We start from the raw sequence: 19,038 nt of genomic DNA, 5'->3' as shown, positions 1-19,038 counted from the left end.
AACGAGCAATGCTATACATATGTAGACTTACAAATAAGTTTTACGTAAACTTTAGTTGGCAAATTCTGATGAAGAGTTGAGGGGATGAGAGGCCCACCCATCTAGAAATCGGGGGGGGGGGGGGAATGTGGTGATGGAAAGTTAGGTAAGGGTTTGTAAGAAAATTACGTAGGTGTAGTATTATTGTGAAAAAACAAACAAAAAAACAAATTCAGGAACAGGACAGAACACACGAGCCAGAGCCACCTTTCCCCGCCGCTCTCTACCGAGCGGATCGAAAAGATGAGCGCTCCAGGCCAAATTTCACGTGCCGCTCCACCATGCCGATCGAGTCAGCCGAATTTCACGTGCCGCCACCCGATTCCTGCCCCCCCGCCTTTCTCAAATCTTCTTTCTTGGGCGGTCGAATATTTTGCCTGTCGTCGACCCCAAACTCCTTTCCTCTCCCCGCTATACTGTTTCAGTTCAGTCATTTCCCCTTGATCTGCCGGCCGGGCATCGGGAGCACCGGTGGCAATGGCGGAGCAGCTGGTGGCTGACCTGCGGGAGAAGTGCGACACGCCCGTGTCGCTGCTGCGCGACGTGGCGGCGGCCATGGCCGACGAGATGTGCGCCGGGCTGGAGAAGGAGGGTGGGAGCAGGGTCAAGATGCTGCTCTCCTACGTCGACAAGCTCCCCACCGGGTTAGTTTCTATGTGCTCCAGCGCTCGCGTCTTGTCTGCTTGTCTGATCACAGGGGAAGCGTTGGTCTTTCAGTTCTTGTGTTCATGCTCACTGAAAATGTCTGTCTATTCAGTATTCACCCTCGACAGTTAGTTTCTGTGTCTACTCATTTCAATCAGTTGATCTTTCACTTGAATCAGCTGATGGGTAGAAAATAGATTATCATCTTTACAGCATTATAATAAGACCAAAATAATTTGATCATTTGACTGAACTCATGGACGTCAGACATATCGGTCAGCTGATTGATAGATATAATGGTGTATGACTCCTGCTACTTGTTGGCTTTATAAATTTATAAGCTGGGCACGCGGTGCCTTTCGTCTAAAAAATAGAATTAAATGGTAAACATAGCTCATTTCAGCTGGCAATTATGTTTGACCCTTGCACAGCTTTAGAATTTATTTGGCTGCTTACTTTCGTGCTACCAAATTTAGGAGAGAGGACGGTTTGTTCTATGGACTGGACCTAGGAGGGACAAACTTCCGAGTCTTGAAGGTGCAGCTAGGTGGCAATGATAAGCATGTCATTAGCCGCGAGTCCAGAGAAGTAGCCATCCCACCACATTTGATGTCAGGGAGCTCCTCTGTAGGTTTATATATGCTTATTTTGGTAACTTTGAATTGACTTGATGTTCTTCTTTGATTTATTATTTGATTATGTTCATTTTCCATTTTACAGGAATTGTTTGCTTTCATTGCTTCCGAATTAGCCAAGTTTGTGACTGATGAAGAGAAGGGCACTAGCTTGTCAAACGGGAAGAAACTAGAATTAGGATTCACATTTTCTTTCCCAGTGAGGCAACGGTCTGTTGCATCAGGGACCCTTGTCAAGTGGACAAAGGCATTTTCTATAGAAGATGCTGTAAGAATTCCTTGTGCTTATATACCCAGCATATTTGTACATCGTATCATGTAACAATGTTGCCAAATACATCTTCTAAACCATAGTGGATAAAGAATTCTCCGAGTCATATCAGTAAACGATGTTTATCATCAAAAATCAAATACTTAACTGTCCTTCGAATTAATCTCTTTCTGACTCATTTCAGGTAGGTAAAGATGTTGTTGCGGAACTGCAAACAGCTATGCAGAAGCAAGGTCTAGACATGCATGTGGCTGCACTAGTAAGTGTTGAGAGGTTTATATTGCATTGTTTCTAATATAATCTAGTTGTAACCTCATAAGGAAATCTCATTCTAAGATATTATTGCTGAGATAGATTAATGACGCTGTTGGGACATTGGCTGGAGCCAGATACTACGATGAAGATGTCGTCGCAGGTGTGATATTTGGCACCGGCACAAATGCTGCTTATGTTGAGAAAGCAAATGCTATACCAAAATGGGAAGGAGAGCTCCCTAATTCAGGAGAAATGGTGAGGTTTAAAAGTCATAACCCTTCACTTCAAACCTAGTGGTGCTCAAGGATATGTTTTGATTCTTCTGAACTAGTATTTTGTTGTTTTCTAAGTTATTTGTGCAATGTCTTCTCATATACCAGGTGATTAATATGGAATGGGGTAATTTCTATTGGCGCCATCTTCCAGTCACTGAATATGACGAAGCGTTAGATAACGAAAGCTTAAATCCCGGAGAGCAGGCAAGTTTATTTTATAGTCTGCCTGTTCTTGCTGTTGAGCATGGGCTCAATCATATACTTTGGTTCTTTCAGATCTACGAGAAGTTAACCTCAGGAATGTATTTAGGTGAAATCGTAAGGAGGGTGTTGCTTAAACTGTCCTTGCAATCTGCCATTTTCGGTGAAATTGACCACACTAAGCTCAAAACTCATTTCCATCTCCGGTACGCCCTAGCCTTTCGCGGTTGACACTCTTAATGTGTATGTAGTCATAAATATTTTTATCTTGTTGATGATCTGGAATTCAGGATTTCTTTCAAATGCATTCCTCTGTTGATGCCCGGTGTTCTTAATCTTCTAATCAAACAGACCATTCGTTAACTGTAGCAACTCCTGCCAAATTTAAACTTGATAGGTGCTGATAAAATCTGGCTTAATGCTGTATACAGGACTCAGGGATTTGATTCAAGCGCATATTTTTGCTGATGCACATCAACTTTAACCTTCTAACAAAAAGACCGTTCATTAAGCATGGCAAAATGCTACTCCCAAATTCAAACTTAGCATGTGCTGATAAATCTGGTTTTACGTTATACACAGGACTCCCCATATTTCTGCAATGCACCATGACGAAACACCCGATCTGAAGATAGTGGCAGAAAAACTGGAAGAAACCCTAGGGGTATGCCGACTTTGTGTACATTGCACGGCAGTCGTACTTAAATCATTGAAGTATTAGTTTTATACAGACATTGAAGCGACATGGTATGTATATCTCCAGATTGCAGGAACATCCTTAGAGACACGGAAAATGGTGGTTGAAATCTGTGACATTGTCGCAAGAAGGGCAGCCCGGCTGGCAGCTGCGGGCCTTGCAGGGATCCTCAAGAAGCTCGGGAGAGACGGCTCCGTCGACAAGCGTCGGTCAGTCATCGCCATCGATGGAGGACTGTTCGAGCACTACGCCAAGTTCAGCAAATGCTTGGAAACCACTCTAAACGAGCTGCTAGGGGAGGAGTCATTGAAGTTCATAATCGTCAAGCATGCGGATGACGGGTCGGGGATAGGAGCTGCCTTGATTGCTGCTTCCCAATCTCAGTACAGAAATGTTGAATAACAGTAGGCAAGCTAGTTGCAATACATTTTGTGTCCCCATTTCTGGGGTGAACGATAAACGGCACCCAATTCTCCAGCATGTACTCGGGGGTTTTACCCATGATGGAACTGTAAGAGGTACATGACCGAAATGAGGCTTAGATGAGGCCACCTTCTACAGTTGAAATAAAAGGGAACCAGAGGTCTCATGAACCTCTCACTAATGTGTCTGCAACTATCATTTTGAATCACAAGTTTCTTTCAATGTAAAGTACTGTCTTTCCATCCTATGTTTTTGTAGACTTTAACTGTTTATTTGTAAAAGTTCAGGTCGAATTCCTACGCTCGAAACTGCCCCGTTGCACTGTTCCTCATCAACAAGGTTACTTTGTGAACCTTGGAAGTTAAAAGGCTCATCAAACTGACATACTATATGTACTAAAAGGCCAAAAGTTGTGGTGATAAAGAAGACGAAAGCGACCCAATCATACAAGTGTTTCAGACAAGTGCTGGTGGAAGGCTGAAGTTGTGGCGATCAGGATAACGACTTCAGCGGTGATGGAATCTTCACCCCGCACTAAATTTAGCACCTACAATAATGGAGAAACACAGGACAGATCACATCATTTGCTCAAATAAAAGCTTCCGCCGAAACATAGAGATATCTGCAGGATAGCATTTTTCACCTCATCTTGTCCATATCTGTAGATAGACAACCGTTTGGGCGAGCTGTTGAAGATGCTCTAAGAGCAGCCACAGTAATGGATATGTGCAGTAATAGTCAGCATCATTGTTACGCCCAGCATGCCCCATAATGGTTGCAGACGCCAAAGATCCAGACAAAACTATTGACAGGATCTTTATAAAGGTACTACTACTACTGTTCTTTGGATTGTATCATATCATATGCAGAGCATGTTCATATTAAAAGTTTGCATACATGCCATGACAAATTTAATCATTTCAATGGAAAAGTCCTACCTTTGTAATTACACAAACACCAACATTGCTGCCAAAGAACTGTTGAGTAAATAGGCAATTTTCCAAGTAGATTAATCCACAAAATAATAACTAGCATGGCATTGACTAGACTAATGACATACTGATCTTGAGTTAACCTAGCACATACTACGCATATAGTGGATACATCTATGCAAACAAGTAGTACTGCTAGAATAAATACGAACAAGAGGATAAACGAGTCATACCCTCCAATCGGCCAGTTGGCCGTAGCAGCAGCGGCGGCGGCAGAGGCAGTATCCTCTGCCGTCTTCTTCTCGGCTTCCTCGCGGAGACGATCAGCTTCGCTTGGTGAAGACATGGCGATGACGAGGGCGACGCGGACGTAGACGAAGCAGACGGACGGAGGCGAGCAGTCGCGTGATCGCTCCCCAAAAACCTAATCGCCCCTCTCCCGTACAGGAACCGGAGAAGCGAGGTTTCGGAGGCCTGCTCTTCCGTCGACCGTGTACGCGGTAAACGGGACGGAGTCGCCGGCGGCAGCAGCAGTTCAAGGAACGAACGCGTGAGGCAGATGTGATCTGATTTCGTGACGGCTAGGGTAGGCGATCGCACGCTTATAAAGGCGGCTCGGGTGGAGAGACGTGGGCCAAGCCCACGTCCGAGTCGGTAACGATTACGATCCGACGTCTCGGATCGTGCCTTGTCCGTTACGTATTCTCCGTTCCTGACCGGCAAAAATAAGCGCGTAGGTATGAGCTCGGCTCATTCCCGCAACCCGTGACGAGGCGTGGCGAGGCGGGCGGCGGAGGGGGAGTGCGCGAGGGCACCTTCTCTTCTCACTCTCCAATAGCATGTGGAAGAGAGACCCTTATAAAGGGGTCCAAACTCTCCTCCACTAGCGGGGTGGGACTAAACTCCCACCACCTTACCATGCCACCACCTACATGGGCCCTTGTAGATTTTCTGAAATTCTCTAGTGGGCCTAAGGCCCACCTCCAAATTTCAACAAGAGCCACTACCTAAGTCACTGTAAATACCACCTCAAATCGCTTCAAAAGACATACGAGCAGGAAAATACAATCTTGAGTGCTCGCTTCAAAAGACATACGAGCAGGAAAATAAAATCTAGACTGCAGTGAGCGCTCACTGTCAGGCCTCCTTCCTTTTTTTATTCAGATACTGACATTGCAGCAAAGGAAACCATAACCTCGTTATTTTTCGATAAAAGGGTGTTTTTATTATCTTAAAATATAGCATCGATTGAATATAAAATACTATCAGTAATACCTGACCTTTGCATAACTAAGATGTATACAGCCAAACATCAAAAGTCTCACAAAAGAAAATAAATAAAAAAAGATAAACTGCAACGGTAGAGTCCTATAGACCGACACTATGTCTATGTAGAAAGTGGTAATGGATCGACCTCAGGATATGCTGCCATCCATGTTGGAAAAAAAACCTTTGTAGTTGTGTGCTCCAACCATGTACACACCGTGTTGAACAGCGGTTGATGCTTCGGTCGTTGTAGCATAGACCACATACAAAGCGAGTGCGTATAACGGAAAATAACATGTATGGGGGAAGCACTTTTGTCATTAAAGACCAAATCATTTCTACATAGCTAAAGCGACCAAAGTAAGGCATACGCTTCCACCCTTATTAGCATTTTGAACTTATTTAAAATACCGTCCAACCAATGACCAAATATATTGGCAACACTTGTGGACGAATACAAATTTGATGCTATTTGGATGACTCACCATGTAAAACATGCAAACTTGCATTTGAAGAAGAGGCGTTTGATTGTCTCCTCATGAGCACAAAAGCAACACTGCTTACTTCTTCGCGAGTTGCGTCGTGCAAGGTTGTCTTTCGTTAACACAATTCCCCTACAAGATACAATATAAAGATTTCAACTTTTAGTGAAATCTTTGACTTCCATATTTTCTTGTTGTTACTCACTGGTACCATAGAATGCATGAGTGCACAATACATAGAGTCTATTGTGAAAGACCGCGATGTAGTAAGGTTCCAGCGAAACGCATCCCACCCTTGTGTCAGGTTAATCGAATCCAGTTGGGATAAAATATTATGCCATGACATAAGTCGGGGGCCAATCAAATCCCGCCTGAACGAAATATTCGGCGGGGATGAACTGAGTGTTGGGGAACGTCGCATGGGAAACAAAAATTTTCCTACGCGCACGAAGACCTATCATGGTGATGTCCATCTACGAGAGGGGATATTCGATCTACGTACCCTTGTAGACCGCACAGCAGAAGCGTTAAGTAACGCGGTTGATGTAGTGGAACGTCCTCACGTCCCTCGATCCGCCCCGCGAACCGTTCCGCGATCAGTCTCACGATCTAGTGCCGAACGGACGGCACCTCCGCGTTCAGCACACGTACAACTCGACGATGATCTCGGCCTTCTTGATCCAGCAAGAGAGACGGAAAGGTAGATGAGTTCTCCGGCAGCGTGACGGCGCTCCGGAGGTTGGTGATGATCTTATCTCAGCAGGGCTCCGCCCGAGCTCCGCAGAAACGCGATCTAGAGGTAAAATCGTGGAGATATGTGGTCGGGCTGCTGTGGCAAAAGTTGTCTCAAATCAGCCCTAAAACCTCTGTATATATAGGGGGAAGAGGGGGAGCCTTGCCTTGGGGTCCAAGGACCCCCAAGGGGTTCGGCCGAGCCAAGGAGGCAAACCCTCCCCTTCCAAACCGAGTCCAACTAGGTTTGGAAGGAGGAGTCCTTCCCCTTTTTCCCACCTCCTCTTTTTTTTCTTTTCTCTTTGATTTTCTTCCTATGGCGCATAGGGCCTTCTTGGGCTGTCCCACCAGCCCACTAAGAGCTGGTGCGCCACCCTCAAGGCCTATGGGCTTCCCCGGGGTGGGTTGCCCCCCGCTGAACACACGGAACCCATTCGTCATTCTCGGTACATTCCCGGTAACTCCGAAAACCTTCCGGTAATCAAATGAGGTCATCCTATATATCAATCTTCGTTTCCGGACCATTCCGGAAACCCTCGTAATGTCCGTGATCTCATCCGGGACTCCGAACAACATTCGGTAACCAACCATATAACTCAAATACGCATAAAACAACGTCGAACCTTAAGTGTGCAGACCCTGCAGGTTCGAGAACTATGTAGACATGACCCGAGAGACTCCTCGGTCAATATCCAATAGCGGGACCTGGATGCCCATATTGGATCCTACATATTCTACGAAGATCTTATCGTTTGAACCTCAGTGCCAAGGATTCATATAATCCCGTATGTCATTCCCTTTGTCCTTCGGTATGTTACTTGCCCGAGATTCGATCGTCAGTATCCGCATACCTATTTCAATCTCGTTTACCGGCAAGTCTCTTTACACGTTCCGTAATACAAGATCCCACAACTTACACTAAGTCACATTGCTTGCAAGGCTTGTGTGTGATGTTGTATTACCGAGTGGGCCCCGAGATACCTCTCTGTCACACGGAGTGACAAATCCCAGTCTCGATCCATACTAACTCAACGAACACCTTCGGAGATACCTGTAGAGCATCTTTATAGTCACCCAGTTACGTTGCGACGTTTGATACACACAAACCATTCCTCCGGTGTCAGTGAGTTATATGATCTCATGGTCATAGGAACAAATACTTGACACGCAGAAAACAGTAGCAACAAAATGACACAATCAATATGCTACGTCTATTAGTTTGGGTCTAGTCCATCACGTGATTCTCCTAATGACGTGATCCAGTTATCAAGCAACAACATCTTGTTCATAATCAGAAGACCCTGACTATCTTTGATCAACTGGCTAGCCAACTAGAGGCTTGCTAGGGACAGTGTTTTGTCTATGTATCCACACATGTATATAAGTCTTCATTCAATACAATTATAGCATGGATAATAAACGATTATCTTGATACAGGAATTATAATAATAACTATATTTATTATTGCCTCTAGGGCATAATTCCAAAAGTCTCCCACTTGCACTAGAGTCAATAATCTAGCCCTCACATCATCATGCGAATTACATTGTAATAAATCTAACACCCATACAGTTCTGTGTTGATCATGCTTTGCCCGTGGAAGAGGTTTAGTGAGCGGGTCTGCTACATTCAGATCCGTGTGCACTTTGCATATATTTACGTCCTCCCCTTCGACGTAGTCGCAGATGAGGTTGAAGCGTTGTTTGATGTGTCTGGACTTCTTGTGAAACCGTGGTTCCTTTGCTAGGGCAATGGCACCCGTGTTGTCACAGAACAAGGTTATTGGATTCAGTGCGCTTGGCACTACTCCAAGATCCGTCATGAACTGCTTCATCCAGACACCCTCCTTAGCCGCCTCCGAGGCAGCCATGTACTCCGCTTCACATGTAGAATCTGCTACGACGCTTTGCTTGGAACTGCACCAGCTTACCGCACCCCCATTAAGAATAAACACGTATCCGGTCTGCGACTTAGAGTCGTCCGGATCTGTGTCAAAGCTTGCATCGACGTAACCCTTTACGGCGAGCTCTTCGTCACCTCCATACACGAGAAACATCTCCTTAGTCCTTTTCAGGTACTTCAGAATATTCTTGACCGCCGTCCAGTGATCCAGTCCTGGATTACTCTGGAACCTGCGTGCCATACTTATGGCCAAGCTAACGTCCGGTCTAGTGCACAACATTGCATACATGATAGAACCTATGGCTGAAGCATAGGGGACGGTGCTCATATGCTCTCTATCCTCATCAGTTGTTGGGCACTGAGTCTTACTCAATCTCGTACCTTGTAAAACTGTCAAGAACCCTTTCTTGGACTGTTCCATTTTGAACCTCTTCAAAACTTTATCAAGGTATGTGCTTTGTGAAAGTCCTATCAGGCGTTTTGATCTATCCCTGTAGATCTTAATGCCTAGAATGTAAGCTGCTTCTCCTAGGTCCTTCATAGAGAAACTTTTATTCAAGTAATCCTTTATGCTCTCCAAAAACTCTACGTTGTTTCCAATCAGCAATATGTCATCCACATATAATATTAGAAACGCCACAGAGCTCCCACTCACTTTCTTGTAAATACAAGATTCTCCAACCACTTGTATAAACCCAAATGCTTTGATCACCTCATCAAAGCGTTTGTTCCAACTCCGAGATGCTTGCACCAGCCCATAAATGGATCGCTGGAGCTTGCACACCTTGTTAGCATTCTTAGGATCGACAAAACCTTCGGGTTGCATCATATACAACTCTTCCTTAAGGAAACCGTTAAGGAACGCCGTTTTGACATCCATCTGCCAGATTTCATAATCGAAAAATGCAGCTATTGCTAACATGATTCTGACGGACTTAAGCATCGCTACGGGTGAGAATGTCTCATCGTAGTCAACTCCTTGAACTTGTGAAAAACCCTTTGCCACAAGTCGAGCTTTATAAACGGTCATATTGCCGTCAGCGTCCGTCTTCTTCTTAAAGATCCATTTGTTCTGAATAGCCTTGCGGCCCTGAGGTAGTACTTCCAAAGTCCATACTTTGTTCTCATACATGGATCCTATCTCGGACTTCATGGCCTCTAGCCATTTGTTGGAATCTGGGCCCACCATTGCTTCTTCATAATTTGCAGGTTCATTGTTGTCTAACAACATGATTGACATGACGGGATTACCGTACCACTCTCGAGCAGCACGTGGTCTCGTCGACCTGCGTGGTTCGACAGGAACTTGAACCGGAGTTTCATGATCATCAATATTAACTTCCTCCTCAACCGGCGTCGCATTGACAGTGGTTTCCCCTTGCCCTGCGCGACCATCTAGAGGGATGAGAGGTTCGACAACCTCATCAAGTTCTATCTTCCTTCCACTCAATTCTCTCGAGAGAAACTCCTTCTCGAGAAAAGCTCCGTTTTTAGCAACAAACACTTTGCCCTCGGATTTGAGATAGAAGGTGTACCCAACTGTCTCTTTTGGGTAACCTATGAAGATGCACTTTTCCGCTTTGGGTTCCAGTTTTTCAGGCTGAAGCTTTTTGACATAAGCATCACATCCCCAAACTTTAAGAAACGACAACTTTGGCCTTTTGCCATACCTTAGTTCGTATGGTGTCGTCTCAACGGATTTTGATGGTGCCCTATTTAAAGTGAATGCAACTGTTTCTAATGCATAACCCCAAAATGATAACTGCAAATCGGTAAGCGACATCATAGATCGCACCATCTCTAATAAAGTACGATTACGACGTTCGGACACACCATTACGCTGTGGTGTTCCAGGCGGTGTCAACTGTGAAACAATTCCACATTGTCTTAAGTGAGCACCAAACTCGAAACTCAGATATTCACCCCCACGATCAGACCGTAGGAACTTGATCTTCTTGTTACGATGATTTTCAACTTCACTCTGAAATTGCTTGAACTTTTCAAATGTTTCAGACTTGTGCTTCATTAAGTAGACATAACCATATCTACTCAAATCGTCAGTGAAGGTGAGAAAATAACGATATCCGCCGCGTGCCTCTACGCTCATCGGACCGTACACATCGGTATGTATGATTTCCAACAAGTCACTTGTACGCTCCATTGTTCCGGAGAACGGAGTTTTAGTCATCTTGCCCATGAGGCATGGTTCGCACGTGTCAAGTGAATCAAAGTCAAGTGACTCCAAAAGTCCATCGGCATGGAGTTTCTTCATGCGCTTTACACCAATATGACCTAAACGGCAGTGCCACAAAATATGGCGCCATCATTGTTAACTCTAACTCTTTTGGTCTCAATGTTATGTATGTGTGTATCACTATCAAGATTCAATATGAACAATTCTCTCACATTGGGTGCATGACCTTAAAAGATGTTACTCATAGAAACAGAACAACCATTATTCTCTGACTTAAAAGAGTAACCGTCTCGCAATAAACAAGATCCAGATATAATGTTCATGCTCAACGCAGGCACTAAATAACAATGATTCAAGTTCATAACTAATCCTGATGGTAACTGAAGTGAAACTGTGCCGACGGTGATTGCATCAACCTTGGAACCATTTCCTACGCGCATCGTCACTTCATCTTTCGCCAGCCTTCGTCTATTCCGCATTTCCTGTTTCGAGTTGCAAATATGAGCAACAGAACCGGTATCGAATACCCAGGCACTACTACGAGAGCCGGTTAAGTACACATCAATAACATGTATATCAAATATACCTGATTTTTCTTTGGCCGCCTTCTTATCAGCCAGATACTTGGGGCAGTTGCACTTCCAGTGACCCATACCCTTGCAATAGTAACACTCTGTTTCACGCTTAGGTCCAGCTTTGGGTTTCTTCATCGGATTGGCAACAGGCTTGCCGCTCTTCTTTGAATTACCCTTCTTGCCTTTGCCGTTTCTCTTGAAACTAGTGGTCTTATTCACCATCAACACTTGATGCTCTTTACGGAGTTCAGACTCTGCGACTTTCAGCATCGCAAACAACTCGCCGGGTGACTTGTTCATCCCTTGCATGTTGTAGTTCAACACAAAGCCTTTATAGCTTGGCGGCAGTGATTGAAGGATTCTGTCAGTGATAGCCTCTTGTGGGAGTTCAATCCCCAGCTCAGCTAGACGGTTTGAGTACCCAGACATTTTGAGCACATGTTCACTGACAGACGAGTTTTCCTCCATCTTGCAAGCATAGAATTTATCGGAGTTCTCATACCTCTTGATCCGGGCGTTCTTCTGAAAGATAAACTCCAACTCCTGGAACATCTCAAATGCTCCATGACGCTCAAAGCGACGTTGAAGTCCCGGTTCTAAGCCATACAAGACTGCACATTGAACTATTGAGTAGTCCTCCTTACGTGCTAACCAAGCGTTCTTAACATCTTGATCAGCCGTAGCGGGTGGTTCATCTCCTAGCGCAGCATTAAGGACATAATCCTTCTTCCCAGCTTGTAAGATCAGCTTAAGATTACGAGCCCAGTCTACAAAGTTGCTTCCATCATCTTTCAACTTAGCTTTCTCTAGGAACGTATTAAAATTCAGGATGACTGTCGCGTGAGCCATGATCTACAACACAAGTATATTCAAAGTGGATTTAGACTATGTTCAAGATAATTAGAGTTCAACTTAATCAAATTATATGCTAAACTCCCACTCAAAAAGTACATCTCTCTAGTTATTTGAGTGGTTCATGATCCACTTACACTAGCTCAAGTCCGATCATCACGTGAGTTGAGTATAGTTTCAGTGGTAAGCATCCCTATGCTAATCATATCATCTATATGATTCATGATCGACCTTTCGGTCTCATGTGTTCTGAGGCCATGTCTGCACATGCTAGGCTCGTCAAGCTTAACCCGAGTGTTCCGCGTGTGCAAATGTTTTGCACCCGTTGTATGTGAACGTTGAGTCTATCACACCCGATCATCACGTGGTGTCTCGAAACGACGAACTGTAGCAATGGTGCACAGTCGGGGAGAACACAATTTCGTCTTGAAATTTTAGTGAGATATCACCTTATAATGCTACCGTCGTTCTAAGCAAAATAAGGTGCATAAAAGGATTAACATCACATGCAATTCATAAGTGACATGATATGGCCATCATCACGTGCTCCTTGATCTCCATCACCAAAGCACCGGCACGATCTTCTTGTCACCGGCGCCACACCATGATCTCCATCAACGTGTCGCCATCGGGGTTGTCGTGCTACTCATGCTATTACTACTAAAGCTACATCCTAGCAAAATAGTAAACGCATCTGCAAGCACAAACGTTAGTTTAAAGACAACCCTATGGCTCCTGCCGGTTGCCGTACCATCGACGTGCAAGTCGATATTATCTATTACAACATGATCATCTCATACATCCAATATATCACATCACATGGTTGGCCATATCACATCACAAGCATACCCTGCAAAAACAAGTTAGACGTCCTCTAATTTTGTTGTTGCATGTTTTACGTGGTGACCATGGGTATCTAGTAGGATCACATCTTACTTACGCAAACACCACAACGGAGATATATGAATTCCTATTTAACCTTATACAAGGACCTCCTCGGTCAAATCCGATTCAACTAAAGTTGGATAAACTGACACTTGCCAGTCATCTTTGAGCAACGGGGTTACTCGTAGCGATGAAACCAGTCTCTCGTAAGCGTACGAGTAATGTCGGTCCAAGCCGCTTCAATCCAACAATACCGCGGAATCAAGAAAAGACTAAGGAGGGCAGCAAAACGCACATCACCGCCCACAAAAATTTTTGTGTTCTACTCGAGAAGACATCTACGCATGAACCTAGCTCATGATGCCACTGTTGGGGAACGTCGCATGGGAAACAAAAAATTTCCTACGCGCACGAAGACCTATCATGGTGATGTCCATCTACGAGAGGGGATATTCGATCTACGTACCCTTGTAGACCGCACAGGAGAAGCGTTAAGTAACGCGGTTGATGTAGTGAAACGTCCTCATGTCCCTCGATCCGCCCCGCGAAACGTCCCGCGATGAGTCTCACGATCTAGTGCCGAACGGACGGCACCTCCGCGTTCAGCACAAGTACAGCTCGACGATGATCTCGGCCTTCTTGATCCAGCAAGAGAGACGGAGAGGTAGATGAGTTCTCCGGCAGCGTGACGGCGCTCCGGAGGTTGGTGATGATCTTATCTCAGCAGGGCTCCGCCCGAGCTCCGCAGAAACGCGATCTAGAGGTAAAATCGTGGAGATATGTGGTCGGGCTGCTGTGGCAAAAGTTGTCTCAAATCAGCCCTAAAACCTCCGTATATATAGGGGAAGAGGGGGAGCCTTGCCTTGGGGTCCAAGGACCCCCAAGGGGTTCGACCGAGCGAAGGAGGGAAACCCTCCCCTTCCGAACCGAGTCCAACTAGGTTTGGAAGGAGGAGTCCTTCCCCTTTTTCCCACCTCCTCTTTTTTTTCTTTTCTGTTTGATTTTCTTCCTATGGCGCATAGGGCCTTCTTGGGCTGTCCCACCAGCCCACTAAGGGCTGGTGCGCCACCCCCAAGGCCTATGGGCTTCCCCGGGGTGGGTTGCCCCCCGGTGAACACACGAAACCCATTCGTCATTCCCGGTACATTCCCGGTAACTCCGAAAACCTTCCGGTAATCAAATGAGGTCATCCTATATATCAATCTTCGTTTCCGGACCATTCCGGAAACCCTCGTGACGTCCGTGATCTCATCTGGGACTCCGAACAACATTCGGTAACCAACCATATAACTCAAATACGCATAAAACAACGTCGAACCTTAAGTGTGCAGACCCTGCGGGTTCGAGAACTATGTAGACATGACCCGAGAGACTCCTCGGTCAATATCCAATAGCGGGACCTGGATGCCCATATTGGATCCTACATATTCTACGAAGATCTTATCGTTTGAACCTCAGTGCCAAGGATTCATATAATCCCGTATGTCATTCCCTTTGTCCTTCGGTATGTTACTTGCCCGAGATTCGATCGTCAGTATCCGCATACCTATTTCAATCTCGTTTACCGGCAATCTCTTTACTCGTTCCGTAATACAAGATCCCGCAACTTACACTAAGTCACATTGCTTGCAAGGCTTGTGTGTGATGTTGTATTACCGAGTGGGCCCCGAGATACCTCTCCGTCACACGGAGTGACAAATCCCAGTCTCGATCCATACTAACTCAACGAACACCTTCGGAGATACCTGTAGAGCATCTTTATAGTCACCCAGTTACGTTGCGACGTTTGATACACACAAAGCATTCCTCCGGTGTCAGTGAGTATATGATCTCATGGTCATAGGAACAAATACTTGACACGCAGAAAACAGTAGCAACAAAATGATACGATCAATATGCTACGTCTATTAGTTTGGGTCTAGTCCATCACATGATTCTCCTAATGACGTGATCCAGTTATCAAGCAACAACATCTTGTTCATAATCAGAAGACCCTGACTATCTTTGATCAACTGGCTAGCCAACTAGAGGCTTGCTAGGGACAGTGTTTTGTCTATGTATCCACACATGTATATAAGTCTTCATTCAATATAATTATAGCATGGATAATAAACGATTATCTTGATACAGGAATTATAATAATAACTATATTTATTATTGCCTCTAGGGCATAATTCCAACACTGAGCACATGCGCAATAGTATTATTCTTGTCGCAAGCAATGGTGTACAAGGTGGGTATTGTTCTCGGAGACTAGCATTGCCTATCCATATGTCTTTCGAGAAATGACTATCTGACCCGTGCTTTATCGCGAAAGACCCAAATCGAAAGAGATGTTTCTTTGACGCCATTAGGCCAGCCCAAAAGTACGAGTCACCAGGTTTCCAATATGCCCGATACACCACCTTTTGGCCCACATACTTATTGCTCAGCATGGTTTGCCAAATACCATCCTCGGTAAGAAGTTTGAACAACCATTTAGGGTGTGTTTGGTAGAATATATATAGGGCACATGAGGGTAAAAGTTCCCTCTCCAACCCACTTTTGGGTGTTTGGCAGAGTGCATGAGCTCTCCTCAACATAGCCCAACTCATGCAAAAAAGGCCCTCAACTAAGATGAGGAGAGCTCGCCCATACATCCGAGCTGGGCTCAGCTATGCTGGGTTCGACCCACGCGAAATCTCTCCCTAACCCACTTTGGATCGAACGACCTCTCCTCCCGCACCATTTCCTCGCTCGACCTCCCCTCCCTGACCTAGCAGCCACCCCCTCACACCCCTCCTCTCTCCCGCGAACCCATGGCGGCTACCGCCTGATATGCATCCCCGACGGCCCCCTTCCTCCGTGTATGTCGATGTCGCCTCCCCGGTCTACCTCGCCACCGCCCTGGTCTACCTCGCCGCCCTGGTCTACCTCGCCGTCCAGCCCGTCGTTGCCTCCTCGTTCTTCCTCGTCGCCCAGCCCGTCGTCCCCGTCGTGAGAGGTAGCCACTCTGCCTCCTCCCCTTCCCCCTTCCCCCTCCTCCCCTCCTCCCCCTCCCCCTCCGCCCTCTTCCCCCCTTCCTTCATCGACCCCTCCTTCTTGCCCCGGCCTATTCCAGACATGGATATGTGACCAGGGAGATGGCCCTGTTACGGGACTAGGCATGAAGGCTTGTTGTTGCTATTTCATTGTTGAAATAAAAACTGTTATGTTTAGTTTAATTATTTTACACATTTTCTGCTAGGATTTGATTTGTTTGTATTGTCATAGATGGATGAATTGGCAAGAAAACGAAGGCAACTAATTGTGAGAGAAGCTGGTCTAGTGGCTGGGTTGTATGCTTACATGATGGTCATGTTTAGGAGAGCTAGACAACAAACACCAAGGATAACCGTGGGCAGCATGGCCGATCGTGCCATATCTAGAGAGTCTAATTTGAGATACATTTATCATTCTAGTGACATAAATTGTTCAAATAAATTAAGAATGAGAAAAGCTCATTTTTTTCGTTTGTGTGCTATATTTAGAAAGATAAAGTTGTTGTTGGATGGCATCCATACTTCTAGCAAGGAACAAGTTGCCATGTTTCTTCTAGTAGTTGGCCATAATCAAAGGTATAGAACACTACAGCCGATCTTTAGAAGATCTATCGAAGTCATTAGTAGGTATTTTAAGGCAGTGCTTTATGTTGTTGGGGAGTTGAGAGATGAGATGATTCGGCTTCCATCCAATCATTTCCATCATAAAATACAAGAAAGCACCCGCTTCAATCCATATTTCAAGGTAAAGCTTCTTTCAAACAAATAAAAATAATCGATGGGACTTTTGAATAACGACCATTTGTCTTTATTAATTAGGAGTGTGTTGGAGCAATTGATGGGACTCATGTGCTTGCTAGGGTCCCAAAAAACATGTCAGCTGCCTTTAGGGGTAGAAAGGAGGGGACTAGCCAAAATGTCATGGCAGCGGTAGACTTTGATCTAAAGTTTACGTATGTACTTGCTGGTTGGGAGGGGTCAGCTCATGATGCCCTTATACTTGCAAATGCATTGGAGAGGGAAGATGGGTTGAAAGTTCCAGCACGTGTTAAATTAGACCATGCTACCCAAATATATTAATATTTATACCCATAGCTAATAGTTACTATTTCATAGGAAAATTCTTCCTTGTTGATGCGGGGTATGCTGTGAGGCTGGGTTTTCTTCCACCATACCGTGGCACGAGGTACCATTTGAAAGAGTATGGACGAGGAAGCCATCCTCAAAATGCTGATGTTTTATAGCTGCAAATGATGATGTTTTACAGCTGAAAATGATGATGTTTTACAGCTGAAAATGGTGACATTTTATAGCTGAGTACTTCTGTTCAAATGGTGTTGCAGGATCTTCCAACTAATTTCGAATTGCTCAATTCCCCACTTGAGTATTACAATTATATGGAACTGTGCTTTGCTAATAAGCATGTCACTGGGTTTTATTCAATGGGAACCTATGTGCCACCTGTAACGCCTATTGTTGTGGAAGACAAGGATAAGCCCAATGTCACGGAGGGGCAAGGAACAACTGATGAGGTATTGGCAGATCTTCCTGGGTCTACACTTCCTAATGCCACTGCCACTCAAGACCCTTCACCCACTTCAAATAAAAAGTGAAAGAGGTCATTTCGTTTGATTGAGGAGGACTCACTCCAGTGTAGCAACATGACTGATGCATGCGTTAGATTGCAAGTGCTATCAACAACACTTGCCATGCTGAAACACACCCTGACTTGTACAAGGCTGTCATGGACCTTACTGTGTTTGATCAAAATGAGCGCTTGGCTGTTTTATATTATCTCATAGAACATAAGGCAAAAGGCCTTAACTTTATGAAGATGGATGAGGAAGTCTGTCAAGCATTGTTCAAGCGTATCTTGAAAGCAAATACTGATCTTCTTTGAGTTGATGTTAGTTGATGCTTGTTGAAACTATCCCTTTTGGTTATGGTTATTATTTCTTATGTAATATGAATCTACTCGTACACTCCTACAATTTATGGTTATTATGTAATATGAATCTACTCATGCACCATTACAAATTATGGTTATTATATGTGTTATGTCAATTGTTGATTTTGTTGTCATGGTAATATTTTTGCTGGAATTGTTTAGTCAAATGTTGAAATGTTTTGTCAATATTGTCTTAGCGCCAAAAAATATATTCATGCAGCCTAGCTCAGATACAGGCTACCAAAAGTAGTCTCGGCATAGCATGTCTCGTTTGATGCAGCCTACCAAACACAGTCTCAGCTCAGCATGCGTCAATACATACATTGCTACCAAACAACTGCAGTTGCATGTACTAAGTATGTGTAGACTCAGCATGTCTCAAATGGGAACAACTAGCATAGGATGGAACCGCTTCCAAACACACACTTACTAAGTAGAGCCTCGTTCTCGACGTGCATGTCATGAATTCCAAGCCCATCTTGGTCTTTCAGCCTACAAACCACGCTCCATTTGGCTAGCCTATATTTTTTCTTTTCACCATCTCCTTGCCAAAAGAATCTGGATCAAAAATAGTCCAGTGTTTGTAGGACCCCTTTTGGGAGTTGTAAAAAGAAAGCATATAGAGAACCATATTTGTAAGGACGAAGTTAATCAAAACCAGCCGTCCTCCAACCGAGAGCAATTTGCCTTTCCAACTACTAATATGTTTCTCTAGGCGCTCCTCTACATGCTTCCACTTGGCAATGGTGAGACCCCGATAGTGAATCGGTATTCCCAGGTATTTGATTGGGAATTGGCCATGTGCACAA

The 19,038-nt window shown here is 44.8% G+C and overlaps 1 protein-coding gene across 1 annotated transcript; it reads left to right on the top strand.

Moving 5' to 3' along the window:
* Positions 1–352: 352 nt before the first annotated feature.
* Positions 353–3,622, top strand: LOC123442910 (hexokinase-8-like). The gene is made up of 9 exons (XM_045119090.1): positions 353–683; positions 1,161–1,311; positions 1,405–1,587; positions 1,775–1,849; positions 1,945–2,100; positions 2,226–2,324; positions 2,397–2,527; positions 2,904–2,985; positions 3,085–3,622. Exons 1-9 carry the CDS (start codon positions 517–519, stop codon positions 3,418–3,420), a joined length of 1,380 nt encoding a protein of 459 aa, XP_044975025.1. The 5' UTR covers positions 353–516; the 3' UTR covers positions 3,421–3,622.
* Positions 3,623–19,038: the final 15,416 nt, after the last annotated feature.

Source organism: Hordeum vulgare, chromosome 3H, assembly GCF_904849725.1.
Source record: "Hordeum vulgare subsp. vulgare chromosome 3H, MorexV3_pseudomolecules_assembly, whole genome shotgun sequence".
Lineage (NCBI taxonomy): Eukaryota > Viridiplantae > Streptophyta > Magnoliopsida > Poales > Poaceae > Hordeum > Hordeum vulgare.
This window is presented reverse-complemented; position numbering and strand designations above follow the sequence as displayed.

Excerpts from the sequence above, each read along its gene's own strand:
- LOC123442910 (XM_045119090.1), top strand. The coding sequence starts at position 517 with ATGGCGGAGCAGCTGGTGGCTGACCTGCGGGAGAAGTGCGACACGCCC. Across the intron at positions 1,850-1,944 it reads ACATGCATGTGGCTGCACTA|ATTAATGACGCTGTTGGGAC; the intron begins GTAAGTGTTGAG and ends TTGCTGAGATAG. Across the intron at positions 2,986-3,084 it reads AACTGGAAGAAACCCTAGGG|ATTGCAGGAACATCCTTAGA; the intron begins GTATGCCGACTT and ends GTATATCTCCAG.